The sequence below is a fragment of the Stegodyphus dumicola genome, chromosome 4 (assembly GCF_044657685.1).
Source record: "Stegodyphus dumicola isolate Sdum_Otavi_A_Nest chromosome 4, ASM4465768v1".
Lineage (NCBI taxonomy): Eukaryota > Metazoa > Arthropoda > Arachnida > Araneae > Eresidae > Stegodyphus > Stegodyphus dumicola.
The window spans coordinates 64,035,771-64,063,246 of record NC_140771.1 but is presented as its reverse complement, the minus strand read 5'-3'; the positions used below and the strand labels follow the sequence as shown (position 1 = coordinate 64,063,246).

The window sequence follows — 27,476 nt, the reverse complement described above, 5'->3', positions numbered from 1 at the left end:
AAAGAACAGGTACATACACATAGTCACTTAAGGCACAAAAAGACAAATGGAGTACATGAAGTCACATGAAAGCTGGAGCACAATGTTAGTGTAAGGCAGTTCTGTTGTATATAAATACAGGTACATCTTGAATGATGAATGATGAGTTCATGAATACTCATGTGTGCAAAGAGAGCAGTTAGACTGCTAAGGCGTTGATTATTGTAGCGTCGCTAAGAACATAAACAATAAAAAAAACACTGTTAAAAAGGCACGAGGATGTTGTAGCACTAATTATTGGGCAGTGCCCCAGCAATGAGTGCACCGTGAGGCACACAAGAGTTCACTAACACTGCATAAGAAGATGCTGTTGAAGGGATTACACACGTATCATTATGGAGGCATAACACATCTCACTAAGGAGATGCCAAGTATTTACTAATTGTTAGTATTGCCACTTTAGATTGGTGGGCACGGGAGCTTAAACACACAGTTGTGGTGAAGCCCAGATATTGTAAAATCCATTGGACTACTTTTAGAACTTATCGTCAGTACACCAGAGCGTCATTTTAGCGCGTTAGGCAAAGATCTGTGCCCAATGCCGCGATGGTATTCATGATGCTGGAGATTGAATTAACCGCTCCTTTATGCGTTATAAGGAACCGGTGATAGGCGTTTCTATTATTTGTAGGTAGCGGGAGATGGTGTGCAACCGTCAAAGGACATTCAAATACGTAATGGTCTGGTGACCCTTCTGATCCACAGATATCGGTATTTGAGATGCCGTGGTGATTGTAATAGCTGGGAAACGGGCCGTGACCCGTGATGAAGTAGGTGAGAGGTGCTACGGCAAAGAGTCGATCGGTGGAAACTTTCGGGAGGTGGGTGAAAGTCCGTCTGCCTGTCTCGCATTCGGTCCACTCACGTTGCCATTGGTGCATTCCTTGCTCTCGTAGGAGGCCCTTTAGATAAGAGCAGGGCGCAGGTACGGTGATGGGTTGGGCTGTCGGGTTGGAAATTGCATCTTTGGCCAACGTGTCAGCAGCCTCGTTGCCCTTATTACTCGCATGGGCTTTAACCCAGACTAGATTGAGATGGAAATGAGGGTGTTGCATAAGAAGATGTTCGAGACTGAGTATAAGCGGTGAGACATGATGATGGTTCTCAAGTGCAAGTAAAGTTGAAAGGCTATAGGTATAGATATTTGCTCGTGGGATCTGGTAATCTATGAGATGTTGCACTGCTGCCGTAATTCCCAGTATTTCCGCCTGGAAGATGCTATTGTGAGTGCGAAGTTGTCCTTGCCAGTCGTGTACAATTTTGCCATTCTCATAGTGCACAAAAGCATTGCCTACACCATTCTCCTGCTTTGAACCGTCTGTGTAGATCTGGTTCCCATTCCGTGGGGCGTGTGTCGAGGTGTGAGTCTGTTGCATGTCAATTTTGATGTGGATTCAACTTCCTCTGAGAGCTGGTTGAGTATGAGTAGAAGTGGAGGGACGTTCGAACTGAACTGTACTGTATCTGGTATTTGCGAAAGTTTCATCTTTGCGTAGGTGTATCAATTTAGTGAAAGTTGCCTCCATCTCTGCTTTTATATGGAGTGGTAATATGCCGGCTAGAACTGTTGCTGCACTGGTGGCGGTTGTGCGGTAGGCTTTGCTTAATTGCAGGGCGAAGGGGCGTTGTAGCGTTGTAAGTTGCCTGATCTTGCGAGTTCCCATTGGCTGCGCCCAGATCACTGCAGCGTATAAAGCTATTTTTTCTACAGCGTAACATATAAATCGCAACTTCAAATGTACCACAAAATCAAGTTTCTCACAGAATACATTTTAGTGCCAATTCCGGCGGCGCATGAGCCATTAGCCAACATTCCGCTCTGGCGCCAAGCATTTCTCAGCTAATACAAAACACTCCCGGCGTTGAAATTAACAATTTCAAAACTATTATTTCAATAAATGTAAATATAAAGGCACTACAATAAATTACTTCACAATAACAAATCACAATATTGAAAAATATACGTTCAAATCATTACAACAAATACCAGTTTATAATAGAAATAAACCATCATTCTACAGAAGGTATACATATATCTCGAACATTTCATTTCAGCAAATGCTGATTAGGCAATCTTACAGTTACTACTCTTGTTTTGTGATCTCTACCATGAAAAACCTCAGCTATTCTTCCCACTAACCATTTGGTTGAAGGCAAATGTTCATCTTTTATTAATACAAGAGTTCCCAACTGAACGTCATCCTTTAAAAATTTCCACTTGTGACGTTCTTGTAAATTATTAAGATAATCACGTTTCCATAATTTCCAAATTTATTGTGTATACTTAGTGATTCTTTGCCATTTAGAAAGTCTGTTCTCATTTATGTTGGATAAATCTGGCTCAGCTAGAGTTGTGATAGCTCTACCAACCAAAAAGTGACCTGGGGTCAAAGTTTCAAAATTATTGTAATCAGCTGAAATTGGAGTAAGAGGTCTTGAGTTCAATACTCCTTCAATTTCAGTTAAAACAGTTAAAAATTCTTCTAAAGGTAAACACTGATTACCAATAACTCTCTTCAAATGACTGTTAAATGATTTAACCCCGGCCTCCCAAATTCCGCTGAAATTTAGCTACTTTAGAGGAATAAATTTCCACTCTATACCTTCAGTGGTATAAAAACTCGCTAAATTCTCATCTGGACACTCAACCAATTTTTGCAATTTTTTGAGTTCTACACTAGTACCAATAACGGTTTTAGAATTATCACTCATTATTCTAGTACACTTTCCCCTTCTAGAGAAAAAAACGTTTTAAGCTCGAAATAAAAGATTGGCTAGTTTGGTCTGTCACAAAGTCTAAGTGTATGGCTTTTGTACTCATACATACATATACTACGACATAAATTTTGTTCAAAACTCCCTTACGTTGATTCTTAAATTTTATTGCAAATGGGCCGCAGAAATCAACACCAGTTTTGTTTAATGGGTATGATGGTGTGACACGCTCTTTGGGCAACTCGGCCATTATTTGTTGAACTGTGATGGGTTTGTTCTTAAAACATGTCACACATCTGTAGATGATCTTTCTACAATTATTTCTGCCATTGAGTGGCCAGAACCTTTGTCTTACCTGATGTAACAGTGATTGTGATCCTAAATGAAAATACTTCAAATGAAAATGCTCTAAAATAATAGTAGTTAAACGATGTTTACTAGGTAAAACTATAGGGTGTTTACTATTAGCGGGTAGGTCCGAATAGGACAATCGTCCGCCCACTCTAATTAGCCCCATGTTATCAAGAAACACATTCAGTGATGCTAATTTACTTTTGAGGTTTACACACTTACCTCTTTTTAATTGATTTATTTCGTCACTAAACTCAAATTTTTGGGCCTCTAATAATATATACACCTCAGCATCCTTTATCTCTTCTAAAGTAAGTATTCCGTACCTCCTTACCTGAGGGTTCTTAAGATTATGGATAAACCTGAAAATGAAACTCACAAAACGAATAAGTTTAGTATAATTAGAAGACAAATTAAGAATATCATTAAAGAGGTTTGGTTCATTACATGCAATTAAAACTAAGTTAGAATCGTTATGCAGTTTATTGTCCCTTTTAAGTTCATTTGGACACACTTCTTCAACTACCTCAATTGATAAGTCCTGACGAGGAATCTCTGAGCGTGTTAGAAAGTCACATCATGACCACCATTTGGAACAGTTCACAAGAAAGTCAATTTGAACACCACGCGTCATAACATCTGCTGGGTTCTCTTTTGTTGAACAATAGAACCACTCTGTCGGCTGTGTTAACTTCCTAATCTCGTTAATCTGTTGGCGAGGAGAGATTTCCATTTGGTACTGGTACCTTTAATCCAGCATAGCACTATTTTGGCATCAGTCCAATAAAATATTCTCGAGGATTTCCTTTGATCGAGCAATTTTTTCACTCCAGAACCTAAACGGGCTGCTAGTAATGCACCAAGTAATTCAAGACGAGGTAACGTAATTCTTTTCACAGGTGCAACACGACATTTTGATGCGACGAAACTCACAGAAATTTCTTCTTGCTTACGCAGTTTTACGTTGACAACAGTACCGTACGCCCTCTGACTGGCATCTGAAAAGCAATGGATCTCTATGGAATCAGCTTCGGGATTCAAAATGAATCTTGGAACTGCAATTTTACGTAGATGATGACACTCACAGCACCACTTTGCCCACTCTTGACAGATATCTGTAGGTAGTTCATCATCCCATGTCAATTTTCGAACCCAAAGTTCTTGTAGCAAGAATTTAAGTCTTAACAGTATAAATTGAGTTATTAACCCAAAGGGATAAAAAATCTTCCAGGCAGTTTTCAAGATGAACCGTTTCGTATTACGTTTATTCTTAAGGAATTCCATCAAACTGTCTGTGTCTATACTCAGACTGTCTTCATTAGTATCTCAAGATATTCCCAAGATCTTAAGTGTCTCGTTTGAGTCATTGATTTTATATGGGTGGATCTCGAACTCTTCCTTTTCCCATTTTTTCATCAGCTCAGGATCATTGGATACCCATTTACGCAAGTTCATATTTGCTGCACTCATAATTTGTTTAGCTTTACGCGATAAGCTTAGAGCCTCATCTATACTGTCCTGTCCAGTAATAAAATCATCAACATAAACACAAGAATTCAATATTTCAAATACAGCTGGCTGCTCATCTCGATATTTCCTAATGTGTTCTTTAATTGTTGCAGCCAACAAAAATGGACTTGACTTAATCCCAAAATTTACGCGCTATATGTCGCTAGTTTTAGATCATTTAATTGTGTGTTTTCCACAAACAGGAATCGCACTGCGTCTTGATCCTTTTCTGCCAAAGCAATCTGCAAAAATCCTTTTTCTACATCCGCTGAAATTGCAACTTTATTTAATCGGAAATTAATTAGCAGATGGAACATATTAGGATTTAAATTTGTCCCTGTCCATAGACAATCGTTCAGTGATAACTGCCCGAACTCATGTGAGCTGCCATCAAACACTATTCTAGTCTTCGTTGAAGCACTGGTTTCTCTAAATACCGGTTGGTGTGGTAGGTAAAATACTGGTTTACCGATAGGTATATTTCCATCTGACACTCTTTCAATGATGCCTTGCTTGAGATAATCATCTAATATTTCACTATATATAGAAAACAGTGTTTTGTCATAATTCACTTTGCAAGAGTTTTTAATCTATTTTCCGCTACTCGGTAATTATCAGCTAATTCCCTCCAGTCCCTTTTCCAAGGTAAAGTAACTCGTAGCGACCAGCTTTAAAAACTGTCTTATTAAATATTTCCAATGCTTTGTCTTCCTCATGACAATAAGGATCATCTTTAATTCCTAATGATTCTAGTTCGAAAAACATTTTCAATTCACTCTCTGAATTATCATTTATTAACCCACAATACGATAAATTATTTCTCCGTGAATCATTTACATTTCCACTAACTATATATCCAAACACACTATTTTGTAAGATCAAGCCTGTATTAGGAACATAGATTTTACCAGCTCGTAACATATCATAAAAAACTTCCGCGCCGAGCAACAGGTTTACTTTCTCTGGTTTATAAAATTCCGGATCTGCTAAATTCACCTTCTCAGGAATCGCAAGGTTACTAACATCGATAAACTTTGCGGGAGCTAAACCTGCTATTTTTGGAATTACAAAAACCTCTAGCTTCCTTTTATACGTTTGTTCCTGATTACAGATAAGGCAACTGCTTTTCTTTTTATCGTAGTTGAAATACCTGATATACTGCAAACCGAAATATTTTTCTTTTCCCTTTTTAAATTAAGTATATCCGCTAATTCAGTGGTACAAAAACAAGAAACACTTCCACTATCACATAACGCTTTCACCTTAATTAAAGTTCCATCATTAGTCTCAATGAATACTCAGATGAGCATACACTTGTTCACGGTGATTAGAGAACCTTTCTTCTAATAATGAAAAGGCTAATTTATAATTAGAGTCAACTATGGATATTGACTGCACATAATAAGACACGATAAGCATCTCCTCTTAGCGCAGATTTTAAGTACTGTAATTTGACTGCATCTGTTAAATTAGGATTTGAATCAACACTGGCTAAAAAGATATCTTTAAATGAAAGCCACTCATGTAAGTTACCCGAAAACGTTGGCAAATTAATTTTGGGTAATTTAACATTGGTCTCAGTATTCGTGCAAACCGAAAGCTCCGATTTTATTTCTTTGGAAAGTTTAGCTAATTTACGATTTAATTCGACTTCTACATCTAAGAGAATATCGTCAATCTCTTCTTTCTCTTTTACATAAGCATCAATACTTTCTTCCGTACATAACCCGAACAAAGAATCGAAATTAGAATTTATTTCTGTTTCAAACACTTTAAATTTATTCTTTAGTACTTCCAAGTCAATTCCTTGGACATTTTCGTCCGCAACCTTTTGTTTTAATTTTGTTAACTGCGTTTTCAATGTACGTTTTTTCGCTAATATCTCCTTTAGTGACATTTTAATTAGCAAAATTCAATAAACAAATAAAGAGCTTCAAAATGGTACAATGAGCTTCAAAAAAGGGGAGGGTACTTACCTTTTGTTTCTACAGAACTTCAATCTTGAAATATCCTATATAATTCTTCATTTTACAAAATCGAAAGTAAATTCGCAGTCTCATAAACTTCATTAGCTGTTCCGCTCTGATCGGCCACAAAACTTGAATTGACTTATTCTATTTCCTGTCGATAGCTGTATATCATAATAAAATAACTCCACACACATTACACAGTTTAAATACCTTTATTGGTACTTTTCCGTTTCGCCGGCGCAAATCTCGCCAAGCAGACTTTATTGGCGACAACATACAGTATACACATAAAAAATATTAAAAAAATGTTAGTTCTAAAAATTCTTTTAAAAATAGAAGGCATTTTAATATCGCTTAAAATTTTATAAAAAGCCAATAAATAAAGACAATAAATTTGTAAAAAGACATTAATTTAAGAATTTACTATGCTTTCATGGTTCAACATCCTGATTCGCCGGTTCCTATCACGTGACCCCAAGCGATCTCATCTCACGTAAACTACTCTACAAAAATCTAATGCTCTCAGTAATTATCTACATGAATTTCAAGTTAAATCTTAATTTGGAATTCAAGTTTAAATGCAAGAAATATTTCAATTCGAACGAATAGCTTACTCAGAAATTATATAAAACTGCAGTGCTTTACTTCGCTAATGCATTCTCATTTGAATGGATGAATTTAACCCTTGACTGTACTTTTTCTATATTTTCGGCTTCGGGTAAGCGCTGTGATTGCATCCTAATTGATTTAATTACCGAAAATGGCCTTAGACATAAAACTGAACTATTTGATAAAAATTCTATGTATTCTATATGCCAGTATTGAAAGAAACAATCAATCTGATAAGAAAAAGCTGCGACTTGTTTTGAAAATGATCCGTATTACCAGCGAGAATATTCGGTTTGGCATCGGTTGTACCATTATTGGCGACTTTATCGCTTGCGCCGGCAAAACGGAAAAGTACCCCTTTATGTTCCATAGCGACACTCAGGCGCTAGGTTTCACCTTACAGCGTAACATATAAATCGCAACTTCGAATGTATCACAAAATCAAGTTTCTCACAGAATACATTTTAGTGCCAATTCCGGCGGCGCATGCGCCATTAGCCAACATTCCGCTCTGGCGCCAAGCATTTCTCAGCTAATACAAAACACTATGTATTTACTATACATTACTATATAATTTACTTCATCGAAGTCGATCCTTTCAAATTTTTCTCTTTCCATATTTAAAAATGCTAGATGGCTTAGGGGATCCTGCCCCATCATTGATTATAAATATGTCAAAATTTATTTTAATTTGCTGGACGAACGTTCATTAGATAATAAAATAGTAAAGAGTATTTGAAATGCAACTCTTAGGTTTGGAAAAACATTTTCTCTATAGATCTGTAATAGAGTTTTAGGTTCCGTTTCTTTTCTACTGTGGAGTAAGAACTTGCAGTTATATTCACTGCTCGAAACAATAAGGGGATATTATGGGTTCGATACGAAATAACCATATAATCGACAACCGTTTTAACAAAAGGGAATAAAAGAGATTACGAGATTCTAAAGGAAAAATATAAAGTTTACAAAGTTGGGAATATGCAAATTTAGTCTGTGACGTCGAAAACTATGCGTTTTAGATAAGGAGCGACTTGCAGCATTCCTTTTGTAGCAGGAGATTAAAAACAATTGGCACGCGTTTACTGCTTTGTAGCATTGAATATACAATGTCTCAGCAAGATGACTTAGTTGAATCTGTAGCCAAGAAGGCCATTAGTCGTTTACAGGAGAGTCAAACGCAATCCATTGTAGCGGAAGCGTTAGGAGTTTCCCAAAATATCATATCCAGACTATGGAATAGGTTTCTGGAAACTGGATATGTTTGAGAAATTCGAGACAAGGTCGTGTTATCGTTTTAAAATAAAAAGCTGGAGATATACGTGCATTTCGTTTAAAAAAATAAAAATATATCTCTATTTTAGAGAAATAAAGTGGTCAGAAAGAATGTTTTGTATGCGAAGATATTTGGTTGATGTACTGCAAGCATTTTATTACACATTTTATCAGACTGTAGAGACATTAGGTTTATTGAAAAAGACGGAGAGATGAAAAATTAGCAAACGCCTTCGCCGGGAATCCAACCACGGACCTCTGGAATACCGGCCCAGCGTGCAGAACCACTACACCACGAAGGCACGCTGGGAAGGCGGGAGAAATACCTTATACGACAAATCAAGAAAATAAATAATTAATTATATGACGATAATTATTAATTTAAAATATATTTTCCGGGAATCGATCAAAATAAAAACTGAAATTTTCCGGAAAATCTTGTTTGGAGACAATTTGGCGCCCTTTTGCGACCGGCGGCCGGGGTATCATACACCCTCTTGCCTCCCCCCTCGCTACGCCACTGTTCGAGTACTACCAACACCTTCTTCTGTTTAAGTAGATGATGGTAATACGATAAAACAGAAGGCTTGCCATGAAGGAAAAGGAACAATTTATTTACGCACGAAAAGATTCGATGTTAATTTTGCTTAATAAATTTTTGCTTATAGATTCATGCAGAATACTTAGAAGTCTCTCACACAGCTATAAACATTTTAATGCCATTCGGAACAAAATCTTTCTCAACGTACGTGGCAACAAAGACAAAATATAGAAACAAATTTTAAGATGCAGAATAAGAAATGTGAGTGTGGATAGACTTCGACAGTTTGTGTAAAAACATGTAAGAATAGGTAGCACCTAAAGCACGAGGTTAATGGTATAATTGAGTAAATTAAATTAATTTTATTGAACTATTTTAATAAAAATACAATAATTGTTTTTAATTATTAAAATATTTTAATAAAAAATACAATAGTTTCCTTTAATTGTTTTTACATAACGTATAAACATGCTGATCTACAATACTTTAAATATTATTTTAAGATATATCTTTCTAAGGTTGGGATGGGATTCCCCGAAAAACCCTTATAGTTCTAAGGGTTCCTTGACTCGGCACAGTTTGAACACCACTGTTAAACTAACTAGACCACTGCTTAAAAACTAATTAAAATAGTGATTACTAGTATCATTTGCAGATATAACTAATGAGCTTAATACGTATTAATAATTTGCTTCTGTTAAACTAACTAGACCACTGCTTAAAAACTAATTAAAATAGTGATTACTATTATCACTTGCAGATATAACTATGAGCTTAATATTAATAATTTGCTTATTTTATATCAACCAGCTATTTTTTGATAAAATTTTACATTTACTTTGTAGTACAGCTTATGAAACTTTGAACATTACTTACTTTTATTTTTAAATTGCGTTTTTAATTATTTTTTGTGTTTTTATTTCATTAATTTTCACTCTTAAAAGCTGAAATATAAGCATAATATAAAGTTTTTATTAGAAAATAAAATTAAAGAAGACGTCAATTATTAATTTATAAAGAAGCTATAAACAGCAAGCAGATACATATTGTAAGCAAATTAGCAAATAAAATAAATAAAAGAGAGGAATAAAAACAATCAGAAGTATTCAAAACAACTAGTTAAAATACTGCAACTCGAATTCGTAAAATTATGGTTCAAAGCTTCGTACGGAAATATCAGTAATAACATGTTATTGAAATTGATTTTATAATTTACAATTCGTTGAGATTTAATTCAGATGTCTGCCTATAGATGGCAGCAGTAATGTAACATAAACCAAGGAGGTTGACATAAACTGCTTATTACAGGAAATCTCGGTTCACGAATTGCAGACCGTTCGTCAACCGAAATATTCGTAAACCAAAACAATTTGTCTGATAACAATTAATGTAAAATGGATTAACTTGTTCCTGAACCACAGATCACAGTTTATTAAACTTTACAATTACAATAGTATTTTGTACACAGATTCATAGCTCGAAACCAGCGGAAATGAATAAATATAAAACAAGAAAAAATAAACATAGTAATGTAATTTAAACATAGTATTATACAGAGGCGTAGCTAGGGTTTTCAGCGCCCGGGGACAACTGAAGATTTTGCGCCCCTCTCTGCATAAGCGTAGCTAGAGGGGGGGCAAGGGGGGCATCTGTCCCCGGGCGCAGAATCCAAGGGGCGCCAAACTGATGTTACGACATTTTAGAATTAAATGTTTTCCATCCTTGGCAAGCAGTAGGGGGCGCGAAATCTTCAGTTGTCCCTGGGCGCTGAAAACCCTAGCTACGACTCTGCCTCTCTGTGTGCCAAGAATGGAAAATATTTCCTTCTAGAATTTCGTACCATCAATTTGGCGCACCCTGGATGCTGCGCCCGGGGACAGATGTCCCCCTTTGCCCCACCCTAGCTACGTCACTGCATCGAGCTCAGTATCAATTTATGCCTTTCGGGCTACGCAACGCCACTGCAACATTTCAGAGAGTGATAAACCAGGCCCTTGCTAAATACAAAGATTTTGCTCGAGCCTACGTCGATGACATAGCAGTTTATTCAAATAGTTGGAATGAACATTTAGTACAACTTGACAAAATTGTTAGAACTAAAGTTTTCCGTAAATTTCAAGAAATGTTCATTTGCTAAAACTTACATTAAGTAACTAGGACATATCATCGGTTCCGGCAGTCATCGTACTGATCCAGAGGAAGTGGAGGCTATCCAGAAAATAGCTAGACCCCAAACAAAGAAACAATTGAAAAGCATTCTAGGCCTATGTAATTATTACAGAGATTACATTCCACGTTACGCCGAAACAGCTTATCCATTAACCGAGCTTACCAAAAGAAGATGTAAGTCCTGAAGAGCTGTGCTGGACAGAAAAACACGACGAAACATTCGATAAATTAAAAAAAATGCTTAATGGAAGCACCTAGTCTTTATACTTCTGTTCCAGGGTTACCTTTTATAATTCAATGTGACGCATCTTCAATAGGTGTTGAAGCCTTCTTATCTCAACGGAAAAACGAAAAGTTGTACCCGATTAGTTACGCCAGCCAGAAACTAACCAAAACACAACAAGCATGGCCAACTATCGAGAGGGAAGATTATGCTGTTATTTGGAGCCTGAAAAAGTTTGAAAGTTTTGGATCACCTGTGGAACTGATAACTGATCACAATCCGTTAACTTTTATTACAAAGAACGCACCACAATCTTCTAAGTTACAGAGATGGGCTTTAGCATTACAAAAGTATGATACTACAATTTCACATTGCCCAGGTGCTAAGTTAAAGCAATGCTGATGCGTTGTCGAGACTAGAGACTATTGAATGATTTGTGTAAATGAAAGAACTTTCATAGACATTTATGAACTTTTAAGATTATTATTATTATTATTATTATTATTATTTCTTTTTTTGTGTGTGTGTGTGTATTTTCTCTTGTAGCTACTCCATAGACTTTTATATATTCTATTGCATTTAAAATTATTTGATTACTAATTGTTAATTATTTATATGTTACAGTTTTAGAAGAAGCATTGTAATAGGTGTAGGAGTAATATGTATAAGTATTATGTATCTTTCAACTTCAGTATCGATTGATTTGTAGACTTTAGTAGGTAAGTAACTCTTTTGTTTGACGTCACCATAAATTGTCATATTTCAATAGACTTTCACCCATGGACCTTATAAGAAATAGACTAACCCAAACGGGTTTTCTCCCTCGTCTGAGGCGTTGCCGGCTGTCACCTTGATCACATTCGGAGGAGCAGGGACGACTTGCAGAAGTTTAACATTGGTTGCCTATTGCAGCGTGTATAATTGTCAAGAAAAAGCTGGTTGTAGCGCCTCATTTCACAAATTAGAATTTCTACATATTTTTATTTTTGAAATTGAGATTGATTTTTAAAAATTTAGCATATTCATCAAGCATAATTAAAGTTCCAAATAATTATAAAGCTATTGCATGCTTTCAGGACTGGATATTTTTTTAGCTTTTCCTATGCTGTAAGGAAATTTGTAATTACTTCTTTTAGAAAATTAAATTTTAAATCTGAACTAATAGAAAATTTCAAACAAGCAATTTTCTTTTGCAATTTTTATGCTTTTTATAGGTGTAAATAAGTAAAAAAATACTAAAATATTTAAAAACGACTTTTTGAAAGTTGTGTTTAAAAATTCTAAATTGTGATGCTTTTTTAAAATTATAGATGAGTATTATAGCACAATTTCTATAAAGGAATTTTATTTCAATTATATTTCATAATACACCACAGTGATAAACACTTATGACACCTTAAAAATGTTTATACATTTAATTCTAATATTAAAATAGTATTTAACCGTAATAATTAATTTTGCTTGTATTTTATAGTGATTATTTTTTTAATTTATTTTTAGTTCTGCATTAGATACTTTTAATTTACTGTTAATTTAATTTATTAGAATAAAGGGGAGGTAGCCTAGAAAGGCTGTTAGTTTCGAAGCGGCATTTTGCGCTGTTTTACTATAAATGTCCGTGTCTCCTTGCATATTATTGTTACCAAATATTATCGCCCTGTATTATGTTTAAAAAAAATAAATAATGAAGAATCTGCATGAATACATGTATGTTTCTCGCACTGTAACAAAAACGACGGCATCTAGAGCCATCAAATTTTGAATAATGTAATCCTCCACCCGAACATGGGCATCTGTACGGCCGAATTTCGAATTTGTTTTAATCGATTTCATATTTTGTAAAACTTTAACGAATTTTTGATTAACAAACTCAACGAGTTCAGAGCGAGCACTGTACGGAAAATAACAGTTTTATCTCCAGTGTGGAAATTCTAAAGATATGGTGTTTTCAAATGTATGTGTTTTACGGGCGAAGAACATGATATTCAATAAATAAAGGTAACACACAAAACTTTAAAAAAAAGGTTCCTTTTGGGCGTAATATAAAATATGAGTGCTTCTAGATTTTATTTTATCTTTTTTTTCCTTCATTACGCTCAGAATATTTTATGCTACGAATTTTATGAATTAATAAAATAACTAATCAACTTTAATGTTAATAATTTAATGATCATATAATTAAATAAATATGATCGTTTTGTAATGTTATTATAGTTTGAAAAATTACTGCCTGAAAATATTCATTAAATTTAAAAAAAAAAAAAAAAATCAGATCTTGTTTAATTTGACATTATTTATTTCAAAGCATCGCGTACTATCAATCTTATTTAATTTAATTTTATTTTTACGCAAAATTAGGTTCATAAATTTTGTGCTTAGAGTTTTTACCGTTTTTGTACAAGAATTAGGCGTTAAAAAATGGACGAAATGCAGTAAAAAGTGCTTTAATGAGATATATTAAATCCTATTTGGAAAAAACTGTGCTTTTTATAATCTCATCACTATACAACGTATCACATTTAATAATTAAAAAGAGTTACGTGATACAAATGTGTGATAGGTTTCAGTGTTAAAGAAAACCAGATTGTCCCTACTCTTTCTTGCCGACATGTCAGTGACGCGCGCCCCGCCCACTGGGTTAGTCTATCTCTTATAAGGTTCATGCTTTCACCCTATTTCAGTCTTGGATGGGGAGTGTGATGTATGGGTGACGCTGGCTTTCAATCTGGAGGCGCCAAAAGTTCAGTTTGCAAGAGGAAGACCGACAGAGAGGTCATAGGGAAGGCTCGTGGGAGCCATTAATGAAACCGAAATTAACTTATACTACATTATATATTTCAGTTATTAGTATTGTACTTTAGTATTAGTTTTGTGTTTGTGCAATAAATGTTTAAAATACAAGAAGCTGGATTTATTTCTCTATCAAGCGGAGGATGAAGAAAGGGGTGATATTACATACTCTAAAAGACAAGTACATGATATTTTTCTGGATAGGGACTTCTCATCCAAACAATAAAATCTTTTCATCATCACTCTCAACTTATACTGTTCACTCTGCTTTTGTATATCGTCTCCATAAAATTTAATCAAATCTTTGCCTGTTTTATCTTTTCAATAATAATCATGCTTATTTTTTATCTTAGATTTAACGATTTCTAATTGTTCTATGTTATGAACTTGTGCATAAAATATTGTGCATAAAGCACAGGAGGTTAAGTAAAGAAATTCCTTCTAGAACTTTTTAAGGGAAGCTGGTTCATATTTAAGTTTCACACGAGAAAAACCATGAAAACACCCATGCAGTTCCATTCGTTCGCGGGAAGTGGAACTTTCAGTGTTCAACAAGCTTATCCAATGAGTAGGTATAAATAATGTTAAAAAAAAAGACCATTTTCTAAATTAAACGTCGAAATTTCTAACTAAATTCAATAAATGTATTTGTAAATTTGCTATATTTTTACGTGTTTATAATACTCTCTCTCTCACACACATCCTTCAAATTTTAATGTGAAAAACATCTATAGCTTAGACTTCCCTTTCTGAGGTTAGGAAATGTCTATAGCAATTGCGTCTACTGCTCCATATCCTCATTTTACTAGAAGATCATTCCCCTCCTTCCATTCCAAAATCCAAAAATACATATACATTTATTTAAATTCAGTATATTGAAATATTTTCAAATATACATGAGCAGACAAAATTATTCTGAAAGTTGATATTTTATCCAGAAGATTTTGCCATTTGTCATATCTGTGCATTTTGTTTACCATTGGAAGATATACTTTTCATAGAAAGTAAGAATTCTACGCACATACCCTCCCTCGCATGGCTGTCTCGCCGAGTCATCTGTATCAATTCAATTGTTCGAATTTCTTGATCAGCCCATAACCGCAGCAGCCTTATCCACCACTGAATCTTACGGATATCTAAAGTGTGAAGAAATATGTGAAAAACATGTTTTCCCCTATGGCGACTTGCTTATTACAATGCTGCCAGTCTGGTAACCCATAACAATGAAAGATAAAATATTTATTCTATTCTATTGTTATGATTATTAACGATCTGTCTCAATTATTGTACTACCTTAGTAAAAATTGTATTACCACAGCCCGCTACCCCCTTGGGGGCCGAATTCTCAAGGGTAGGGGTCCTTGGGGGGAATCGAACTTCTGAAACTGGTTTTTAAGTATTCATGTCACATACATTTTAAAGCAAGACTCTTGTGTACATATGTTTCTTCCTTATATGAAAAAACGTAAAAACATGATTTGCCTTCCCCCCTTGGGTGCCGAATTTTCAAAAATCTCTTTTTAAATGACGCCTTCAGTAGACAAGACATGAGCTCCTAGCTTTTGATATCTGCATCTGTAATAGCATTGGGCGATGATGTATAGATGACTGAATGAATAAATATCAGGAATTCTTTTATATATGGATTTATAATTAAACAACTAAACAAAACGGTGCAAAAGGGAAAACACAATTCAAAATAATATATTATTTGATATGAAATGAGAAACAACAAACATGTAAATATGTATCCGACTTAAAAAGAAAAATACTGTAGAAAAACTAATAAAAGAAATTTATTTTCACTGAGTAATGCGCACCACTTTCGTAACTTAACGGCACGCCGTCGGTGCCAGCTGATCCATTTCTGCATGCCGAGCTCCCTGACATAAACACGCTGCGCGTGAATCTGCGCAAATGATCAGGGAGGAATCAGGAAGAAACTAGCATCTGAGGGGCTAGACGCTTGTCCAAAAGTTTAGTTTCCAAGAGGGAGACCGACAGAGAGGTCATAGGGAAGGCTCGTGGGAGCCATTAATGAAACCGAAATTAACTTATACTACATTATATATTTCAGTTATTAGTATTGTACTTTAGTATTAGTTTTGTGTTTGTGCAATAAATGTTTAAAATACAAGAAGCTGGATTTATTTCTCTATGAGGCGGAGGATGAAGAAAGGGGTGATATTACATACTCTAAAAGACAAGTACATGATATTTTTCTGGATAGGGACTTCTCATCCAAACAATAAAATCTTTTCATCATCACTCTCAACTTATACTGTTCACTCTGCTTTTGTATATCGTCTCCATAAAATTTAATCAAATCTTTGCCTGTTTTATCTTTTCAATAATAATCATGCTTATTTTTTATCTTAGATTTAACGATTTCTAATTGTTCTATGTTATGAACTTGTGCATAAAATACTGTTATAAAGTTGAAATAAGCAATCGTCTGTGATCCAAATCAGTCATCTGTAATCCAAGATGAATTAATCCATTTTACATTAACTTTTAAGGAAAAAATAGTTTCCGTTTATGAACATTTCGAATGACCGAAAGACTTGCGGGAAAAAATTACATTTGTAAACCGATGCTTCATTGTAATTGCTTTATTTCAGTCAATATAGCAAAGCACAGGAGGTTAAGTAAAGAAATTCCTTCTAGAACTTTTTAAGGGAAGCTGGTTCATATTTAAGTTTCACACGAGAAAAACCATGAAAACACCCATGCAGTTCCATTCGTTCGCGGGAAGTGGAACTTTCAGTGTTCAACAAGCTTATCCAATGAGTAGGTATAAATAATGTTAAAAAAAAAGACCATTTTCTAAATTAAACGTCGAAATTTCTAACTAAATTCAATAAATGTATTTGTAAATTTGCTATATTTTTACGTGTTTATAATACTCTCTCTCTCACACACATCCTTCAAATTTTAATGTGAAAAACATCTATAGCTTAGACTTCCCTTTCTGAGGTTAGGAAATGTCTATAGCAATTGCGTCTACTGCTCCATATCCTCATTTTACTAGAAGATCATTCCCCTCCTTCCATTCCAAAATCCAAAAATACATATACATTTATTTAAATTTAGATTATTTTTAATGTGTTTGTAAATTAAACAAGAAGACCGATAGAAAATATTTATAAATACCAAAACTTGAACAAAAATAGCTTTTTATATTAATAAACCAAAAGTAAAAAATTTACAGGTAAATCAGAGGTTGACCTTACTCCCCCGCCTGAAATTATAAAATTTTCTCCTGGTCTATTGCTTATATTTATCACAAAATTTTAAATCACCTTAATAGTTTTCAAATACAAATATTGAATGTGTTATGTTATCTCCCTCTCTAACCTAGAAAATACATTGCCAGGCTTTCTTTCCGAGCTTACTGTACATTTCTGAGATCATGTTTAAAGAATTCCGATTTGAACTTTTTATTTTTTTTATCTCTAGTGTGTAATGATTTTTAACATAATTTAATGATTTTCATGATTTTTAACATATATTTTTATAATATTTTAACATAAAATCACTCCATTAAAAAAAGTATATTGATATTACTAAATATTAAATATAAGTGAATATATCATGTAAATTCGTTTAATGCTACAAGAAACGCAAGCGCAATAACACACAAGATACAGGAATATTTTATATAGCAGATTTACTTAACAGGGAGTAAAAGTCTTTTAATATATTTCAAAAATATTTTAAACAACACAGTGCTGAACACAGATTTTTCATATCACTAAAATGACAAACGAAATACAATCAACATAAAATTCGTCTAAACACAGTGTTTTCATATTCAACAAGAAAGACTTAAGACTGCTTCTTCGTCATACAGCATTCTTATGGATTCAACAATAAGTTTTCTATTCAAGGTGTCAACGTCATCGTAAGACGGATTTTCCTCTGTAATATAAAAAAAGAAAAGAAAAATAAGAAGAATAACAGTTTTTATAACAAAATATTTTACTTTCATCTTTTGTTTAGAGGGAAAAAAAAAAAAAAAAAAAAAAAAAAAAAAAAAAAAGCAAAATGCAACTAAATCCTTCAGGAAATTTTTGAAATTTTGGAGATGTAATAGTATGCTAGGAAAAAAAAGGAATTTTGAATTGTTTTTTAAATTATTTTTGTCACTTGCTATACATACATATTTTTAGTAATCACATTCAGTCATAAAAACATTATATTTTATCACAGTTTTATTCATATATTCTGTTTTCAATGCTGTATTAATCAGTGGTCATAATTTGATTATGATGAAAAATACCTAATAAATTCAAATTAATGGAAAGTATATAAATTACTTAGTAAATATACTAAGTAAATTAATGGAAAGTTCTTTGACCTGAGAATACCTAATAAACGCAGAATTAATTTGGAATTAATATATTATGTTCTCTTTTATGAATTATTGTTATCTTGTTATCCGATCCTCTCACAGCACGGTCCCGGATTTTAAAATCACAACGCAATAATCAATTTTACACTTAAGTACGATCACTCAAAATGTTGAAACTAACTAGCCCTTAAGAGTTTATTTTCAGTTCATTAGTTATTTAGTTAGTTACAGTCTCACATGCCTGTTTTTGTGTCGGTATTTTTCTTTAGATAGCGTAGCAGAAACAGAACATTGTATGAATGATCGAATCGATCGTATGAAAAAAATCTTCAAATTTCTGTGCATAAAGACTCTCACTTTTTAAAACTTTTCATAAATAAGTTGCATTACTTCAATTACCATTGAAATAGTAGTACTTTTAAATACTATATAATATAGCAAGTGATAAAATGTATCTTTCCGAAATAAAAGTCGGACACCAAATTCATATTAATTAAGGAAAAGACCTTTCTTATTATTCAGAAGAAAAAGATCAAAGATCTGAAAAAGGTACGCCAAACCTCATTGTTATATTAGTGTGTTAGCAAATTTTCAACCGGAGCCGTAGGCATCTTTCGTAAGTGCACATCTGTATCGCCACCGACGGAGTAGCTTCTAGAATGGACAGATGGGCTTCCAGTCATATTATTGTCATTTCACATGACCTTTGCCGAGCTTTAAGCAAGATGGTTGAAAATATTTGACACACAATTTCCTGTACAAAATAGTTAAAGCACCGTGGATTTCTTGCCAAAATTTTCAATGCGAAGTTAGATAAAATAAAAAACAATCTGAAAGTTTTCACTTTTTATATTACGTCCAAAGAATTTTTTTTCTAACAGTTTGTGGGTTGCCTTTATCTATTAAATATTGTTGTGTGAGTACGAGATCATAATAGATTGAATGCACAAGCCAATAAAAGGTTAATAAGATTTATTCGGATCAAAAGAAATATAACAGAACGCTGGATGTTTCCTCAGAGATATTCGTACAATATCACATTACCACGCAATGTAATCAGTAGCTATATTTTAAACTACTAAAACGTTAAATAGAACGCAATCCAAAGCGCAGAGAAAGCTAATCCGATCAACAATAATAACAACTCACGAAACAACTACCGAGCTGAGATGTCTCTCTCCGGCTTTTTAAAGCTTTTTAACTCAGCCGCGCGAGATAGTTCTAGCAATTTCTGGAAAACAAAAAGAGTAGAATTGCGGTTACAGCTAACATAGTAGTCAATCACATTTATTCAATTTAAATATAAATTACGAGATATCTATTTATTAAATGTTAAGGAGACTTTACACCTTAAAACCCGTAAGAACTTCGAATATGTGAGTGTTGCAAGAATTGGGATAATTTATTTATTTTAAAAACAATTACTTCCAACATTTTACAGCTGACTACATAATATAGCTGCTTTCTGAAATAGTAATCAGAAAGTTTGCGTTGATATAACGCAATATATATTTTCACAATATATATCTTATAATTTCAAAATCGAAGGAATATAAGCATGGATGATAAGAAAATACTACATTCCTTATAACACTTCCAGTTATTCTCAGCCCAATAAAAAAAATTATACACTTGAATTCTCTTAATCCACAGGTGCTAGTAAATGCACAATATTCAAAGCTAATTGTAGCTTGAGTCATTTTCTCATTATAAAGAACGATAATATGCCACGAACATTAACTGGAATATCAGTGTGTGTGTTAAGCTTCGCGAAAGTGAAATGTTGACAATTAAATAAACTTATCAAATTAAGGCAATGCGAAATTTTCTACTAAAATGGTAGCAGTATTTAACGCCGTACATTAACAACTGCGAAACAATGCAAAATAAAATGTAAACAACATGCCTTCACATGCACAGTTTTAAAGATTCAGGGCCACAACAACAACAGTAGCTCATAGATCCATTTTTAAAAACCTCTTATTCAGTGGCGATACTGGTGTGCACTTATGAAGTATGCGAGCCGTAGAGGATTTTAAGCGGCCCGGGACAACTGAAGATTTTGCGCCTGCTCCTGTTTGACAAGAATGGAAAACATTTCATTCTAAAATTCCATAATATGAGTTTGGCGCCCCTTGGGCGCTGCGCCTGGGAACAAATGACCCCCTTGTTTTCCCCTAGCTATGCCAGTATTTTCAATATACTTAACTAATAATAATAACTAATAACCTACACATCTAAATTAAAAACGAGTTAACAGTTTATATCCAAGAAATCAGGGCTCACCAGCAGCCGCAAATATCGCTGAACACTGAAAATTCAACTCAGGTCCATTTCCTGGCGAGGAGCTGGCCACATGGGCGTTTATGTGGCTTTCCCAACGCATAACATGGCTATGAACCAGTTTTCCTTATAAAGTCCTCCGTGAAGGCATCATTATCCTAAGGTAGATAGCCCTCGCATACTTTGCCATAACCAAACAATTCAAAACAATAAAAGCAGACAATTATTTCCTAAGAATATTTATATTCGAAAAATTTTAGAAAATAAATTTACGATATTAGTAATGAACTTTATAATTTTGATGTTTACTGATCTTAAAGTCATTAACGATATTTAGACATTAACTACAGGGGAGAGAAATTTAACCTTTAGAAGTTTCAAATAATAATAAATACAAAATATCTGTGCATATTCACATTATTCTAACTCATTTATGACATTAAAAGGTTTTTTAATTAATTCATTAAGTAACTTTCTAACCAATGTATAAATTTGTAATATATTAAGAAATACTAATTGCACAAACCTGAAACTTTGGGAATAGATTTATTTCCAGAATCATTCAAATTAGAACATTCCTGAACATTAGTAGGTATTTCCTTCTGAAAATAAATAAAATATTTTTAGAAGAAAGAAAGCTCGAAAAACGTAATATTTTAAGAAAAAATATTCGGCTTTGAATGATTTCAGATAATATAAGTTTAAAGGCAATAAAGTTTCTCAAAATATTATTAATAGAATTGCATTTTTCAGACAGTGACTTACATAGTGACCTAAAAGATAATACTATTTAATGCAATACAATTCAAACGTAGGCAAACAATATAATCTTAGTCTGGTATTACTTTGAATAAAACTATTTATTTCTGGGGCAGTAATACAAATTTTATATTGGTATGTTCTCATTTATTTGAAATAGTAATTTATTTTAAACAAATGCATTTTAACATCTCTATTCGCACAGAATTATCGTCATACAATACAGAATTTTATGTGTTAATAATAATATTTTAAAGATGCGAGAGCAAAATATAAATATGCTTTTAAATCAGGTTTTTCTACATTCAAATGCTAAGAAAACGACAAAGGCGAACTTCTGACCGGCGTTATTTAATAAGGGGTTAATTTTAAAGGCAAACAGTAGTTTTATATATAAACAGTAGTTAAGAATTCCATAATTACCGATAAGTTCGAATACGTGACAAAAGTACCCATCTTGTAAGTTGCCTAAGAAAGAAAAGAAAGAAATACCGGAATTCCCCAACAAGGTTATGCTCTGGAAACACGCCCACAAACAAGAGGAAGAGGGGAGTGAGGCATTTCAAAAAAGTCTTTTGCTCAGAATCAAATTCCGTATACAAGTATGCATAGATCTGAACATGCGAATGATTACAAATGTCGATGGCGATGACCAAACTGCTAAAGGTGCTTAACATCTCGATCAAGAACAGACTGGCCTAGTCAGAAGCCCGTCCAAAGAAACAAATGTGTCAAGCTGTATAAGGATGCCCGAAGTCAGTCCTGCGAGCGCTGCTCCATGTTTAGACGGGTATTGTTTGTTGAAAATTTTCTGGGGTGACAAGAGAAAGAACTGGATTGAGAATACTAACAACATTCCAAGCTGCAATGGGACTGACACGGATGACAGTAAAGTATATCTAGCTATCATTTGAAAAAAATATTCTTTAGATAATGACTTACGATGTGAGAACCATTTAATAGAGCCCCATATGCTTATAGAGACGACAGACATATATACCCACATACCACTGATGCCCAAACAAATCATGGTCCATTATCAAAAATTATATGATAATTAGTCCTGCGAGCGCTGCTCCATGTTTAGACGGGTATTGTTTGTTGAAAATTTTCTGGGGTGACAAGAGAAAGAACTGGATTGAGAATACTAACAACATTCCAAGCTGCAATGGGACTGACACGGATGACAGTAAAGTATATCTAGCTATCATTTGAAAAAAATATTCTTTAGATAATGACTTACGATGTGAGAACCATTTAATAGAGCCCCATATGCTTATAGAGACGACAGACATATATACCCACATACCACTGATGCCCAAACAAATCATGGTCCATTATCAAAAATTATATGATAATTAGTAGCATTCATCGTTGAGCGGAGGTGAAACAGCAGTGCAAATAGTACTGGTGACAATACTTGTCACTCGAGCTTATCGATGAGAAGAACGGAATCAACGCTTTTGTTATGTTTTACACAAGCACTGTAATCATAAGTACTGTGACCACAAGAACTGTAAGCATAATCTTAATAGTGGTTCCGTGGCCGTTTGTTGTTGCATGTCGCTGACTTCGCCTTTTATACAGGCGTCAATAAATCAACGGCGCCAATATTGTTAGACTCACTATCGCTCCATTCGATGCGCCGAGCGATACAGCTGATCAAGTGCTAGACCAGCGAGCGATTCTCAACCAGTGGTACGCGAAAAAATAATGAGGAATGGCGCAGAGTTTTGTAATAAATGATGATGAAATGTAAAATATTCAGAAAAAATTAATTTGACATTAAATAAAAGAGAAACGATTGAAAAGATTTGCTATGCAAATGTTATGTGGAGGAAAGCAAAGTAATTAGTAGTATCTAGCCCTGCCCACTCTTGTCATACTTTTCGATTTCTTTTGATACTTTTCGATTTTTTCTCCTGTGTTCGTGTAGTTATTCCTTTCCCCGGCATCAACACTCTGTTATGGGAGTAGTCACCGGGTACCGTATAAACCAGACTTTTCAATATTCAGCGAATCATTAAATCAAATGCAAAGTGCTGTTTCATTACAACTATGATTTCCAATCATTTGGGGTGTGCAGTTTTGTTTTAAACTAATTTTTGTTCTTCAAAGGTTTTAAATCTAAAGCATTGTTTATATACAAATGGCTTAATGGTTAAAAACCAAAAGTTGGCACAAAACTGAAACGATTATTGATGACAGAGGATTTCGTATTTACCTTAACCGCTTTTTTTCAAGTTAAGCTTCAAATTTCACATTTCATATACTTCAAATTTCACATTTCGAGATTTTACGATTTCAATAAGTGTTTTTAAAGTGCATGGCAAAAACTGATTCTAAGGTCAAAAATTAGATTTGGGGAAATAGAACACTAAAAAAATTCGGACAATTAAAAAAAAATTGATTCACTTTACAATTTTATATCAGAAAATAAAGGTTCAACTTAAAGAGAGCATAATAACCCACCAAAATAGATTAAAAGGATCAGTTAAACATTTTCGAAAACGAGGTGAAGAAGAAAAGTGGATTCATAATTCTTTGAATGAATTTTTTTTAAAGCAGCCTCAAATTTATCGTTCTCTGAAAAAAGATCTTATATATTATACTTTTTTTACCTTATTCAATGCAATCTATTAAATGTGCTGTAATAAAATAAGACAATAGTAAGATAACTTACTTAAATACTAGAAGGACGATGGAGATTTATAGGTTCTGTGGGAACACTCTACAATTATGGAAATAATATGATTCTATAATTATGAAGTCTTATCAAGGGTTACGCAGAAGATAAACCGCTGATCAAAGGTTTTCATAACCTGTAATACAGCCATCTGCCAGTATGTTTCACAACCACAATCCGCTCTGTCACAATTGTACTTGCATTCCCGCCTAGACAAGATAGTGGTTAGTTAATTGTAAATCGCCAAGGCATATGAAGTAACCATGCAAATTTGGAACGCCAACTCAGCAGGACTTATCCATTAACGGCCAGCCACAACCCAAGAGTTCAGAAGGTATTTATTGAATCAAAAGTAAAACTGCAGACTCAGTGTCATGTACATCAAAATTGCATAGCTTAGACATCGAACTGATTTTACGTAGTACATAAAATACAGAACATTTGCACGCTAATGGTTTGCCTTAAGACTGATATTGCATCATAATTTTTGCTATGACACTTACGTGAGATGGGTCTAAATTTGTGCCACAGGGCTCTCACAAGAGATTGCAGACAATACGTAAATACTCTCAGTAGCACAGCATATCTTGATAAAAGGCGTGACTCTAACATTACAAAAAATTCTGTTACGCAGTGCTGTATTACAGAAGATTAGTATCGCATGTCATATTGTTGCACAATTGAAATTGCCATATTGTTGCACAAGATCTGTCTCTGGATATATTTCTGAAGTTCAATATCAATTAGCAGACAAAATTAATAATGTGATACAAACTACAACATGTGTCCAGATTAGTGAGAAAAATCTACGAATGATGGTGCAAATAAGTACGAATGATGGTATACTGTTGTAACTGCATAATGTGCTTGCATACAATAAAATACATAGACAATACATACATTCAAATATTGTTGGCAGTAGAAATCTTATGTATAAATACTAAAACAGTTTACAGCACCAAAATATTCACAGTGCAATGATAATCATATCTTAATAATCATAACCATAATGGAAATAATGCCCTTCCTACTGCCGCGGATCATTATAAACACAGATAATATGCTAATATACAGTTAAGTTCAAGGAAGCTCCATACATTAAATACTGTACAAATTTCTGACATTTTGAAAATACACTATACTAAAAAATATATCCTTGTGGTTATATCATTATTCTGCCATTATATCATTATTCTTCAGTTATCGGGACCGAATTCAGAAATGTATGTAATGTATGTAAGATATAACAAAGTATGACAGCTGTTTCAAAAAAATAATAATAATAATAATTGGCGACCTCAAAATTAACATCCTAAATTTGGTGATCTGCCCCTAAATTCTTATCTTCTCACAGGTTCCAGATTTATCTATCTTACGTAACGTTTTAATGCAGATGCCTCTTCTCCAATCAAATTAATTGTAAACCAAAACTCTGAACTGAAACTTTTCCAACTCCCACCCTTCTTCATCTGAAGTTCTATGATTCTTCCCTTTTTCGCATAAACTCTCCTGCTGGCAAGACGCTTTTAATCCATGCTGTTGCCGCTTACTTGCTTAAGATGGAGTCGTACTTCAAAATGCAAATTACTGTATTCAAATGTAATTAGGAAGCATTTTCTCTGAAAAAGGATGATTTGATATGCGTAAAAAAATAAAGATTGTGATTCTTCAAGATACGTTGTGCTAAATTGCGTCATTACGCTTTCCACTCAGCCACCTTCAAGTCACTATGGTCTTCTCGGTCATCTACGCAATATCGTAAAGTGTAAGAGTTCCAGTGTTTTCATCTACACATTTGGAATCATTACATGTATACACTTGTGTATGTATGTGTATGTGTGCGTGTACACACGTACATACGTACGTACATATACACATGCATACATCCATGCACACACGCATACATACATTTTTGAATCCATCCCGATAACAAGAGCACCAACATAATTAGCAGTGAAATCCCTATACACATGCATTCAAAGGAGCGCATTTCTTCCAATACTAAATCGAGGACTGTCTTTACAGAGATACATTCGTTATACCAGTAAAATATATTATTTTAAGATGCTGCCACTATTCTGCAACTAAAATGTGCTTCCTGCATTATGATACTAACCTACAAATACGACTAGTAAAATACAACTAGTAAAATTCTTATTTGCATAAAAAATAAATACTTCAAATGTTATTCGAAAGCCTAACATTCCAGAATATGCATTAGTATGATTCTGCCACTTCTCTGCCAACATAACATGCGTGCAAGCAATTAAGAAAACTCTATTCTTGCTACTATTGTGATATCATCTTGAGCTATGACTTTGTGGACAGAATTGATTCCCTCATCTTTAATTCCGAATGAGTCTATCTCCTCAGAGGGAGAATGCAGTTCGTTACTTATAATGTCCAAGGAAAAATTTTATTTCTTTAGTCCAATCCGAGTATGCAAGGATCTGCACTCTCTGTCACATATGGCGTATGATGGTAAGCGGCAATTCCCAACGGGATGTTAACGTTTGATTTTCCGTCAATATCCATCTTCTTTCTACCTGCACAGTCTGGAGGGTAACGCAGGACGGCGTCCAGATGAGTTTACCTTCCAGTTGTTGAGAAAACTATTTTGAAATGATGGTGAAATTGGCTCCTGTATTGATGGTTATATTGAAAGGAACATGACTGATATTTTCCACGATGAAAAGTTCATTGCCACCACCACTCATTTCAGATATCTCAAGAGCTTTAAATTGGGGTTTCTCATTATCTTTCAAACACCGCTCAGCGAGATGGCCACTAATTTGTTTCTTGCGTCCTTGCTGGGGGAGCGGTCTTATTTTATGTGACCTGTGTTCTGCAGTTCTTTTTATGTGGCCTTCAGCGCTGCAGTTCCAACACTTTATGGTAGGTTTTATATCAGTTATTTTCCGTCTCAAGACATTGACTTGTCTGGTTAAATCGTCTAGACGAGCAGTCACTTGATCCACTGGCTCTTGGATTTGAGCAGCTCTGATTGGGTTGCGATATCCAAGAGTTGCTTGCTCGGCTGCTTCAAATTTCATGATGTCCTCTAAAGCGCTTTTTAAATCATTGACATCCATTAGCAAAGCTTTATGTTAGGATTCCGAATGTCATTGATAAAATACTGCAGGGACATGATTTCTCTTGTTTCTGTGGGGCACTCCAAAAAGGCGAGATGAGACAGCCTTTCAACA

The 27,476-nt window shown here is 34.1% G+C and overlaps 1 protein-coding gene across 1 annotated transcript in view; it reads right to left on the bottom strand.

Annotated features, from left to right (window-relative positions):
* Positions 1-17,843: 17,843 nt before the first annotated feature.
* Positions 17,844-27,476, bottom strand: part of LOC118196063 (uncharacterized) — an 83,927-nt gene continuing 74,294 nt past the window's right edge. The window contains exons 7-8 of the mRNA XM_085814247.1: positions 21,352-21,427; positions 17,844-18,109 (exon numbers count right to left, since the gene is read on the bottom strand). Coding sequence (XP_085670373.1) covers positions 18,003-18,109; positions 21,352-21,427 — 183 coding nt within the window. The 3' untranslated portion in view covers positions 17,844-18,002. The remainder of the gene's footprint in view (positions 18,110-21,351; positions 21,428-27,476) is intronic.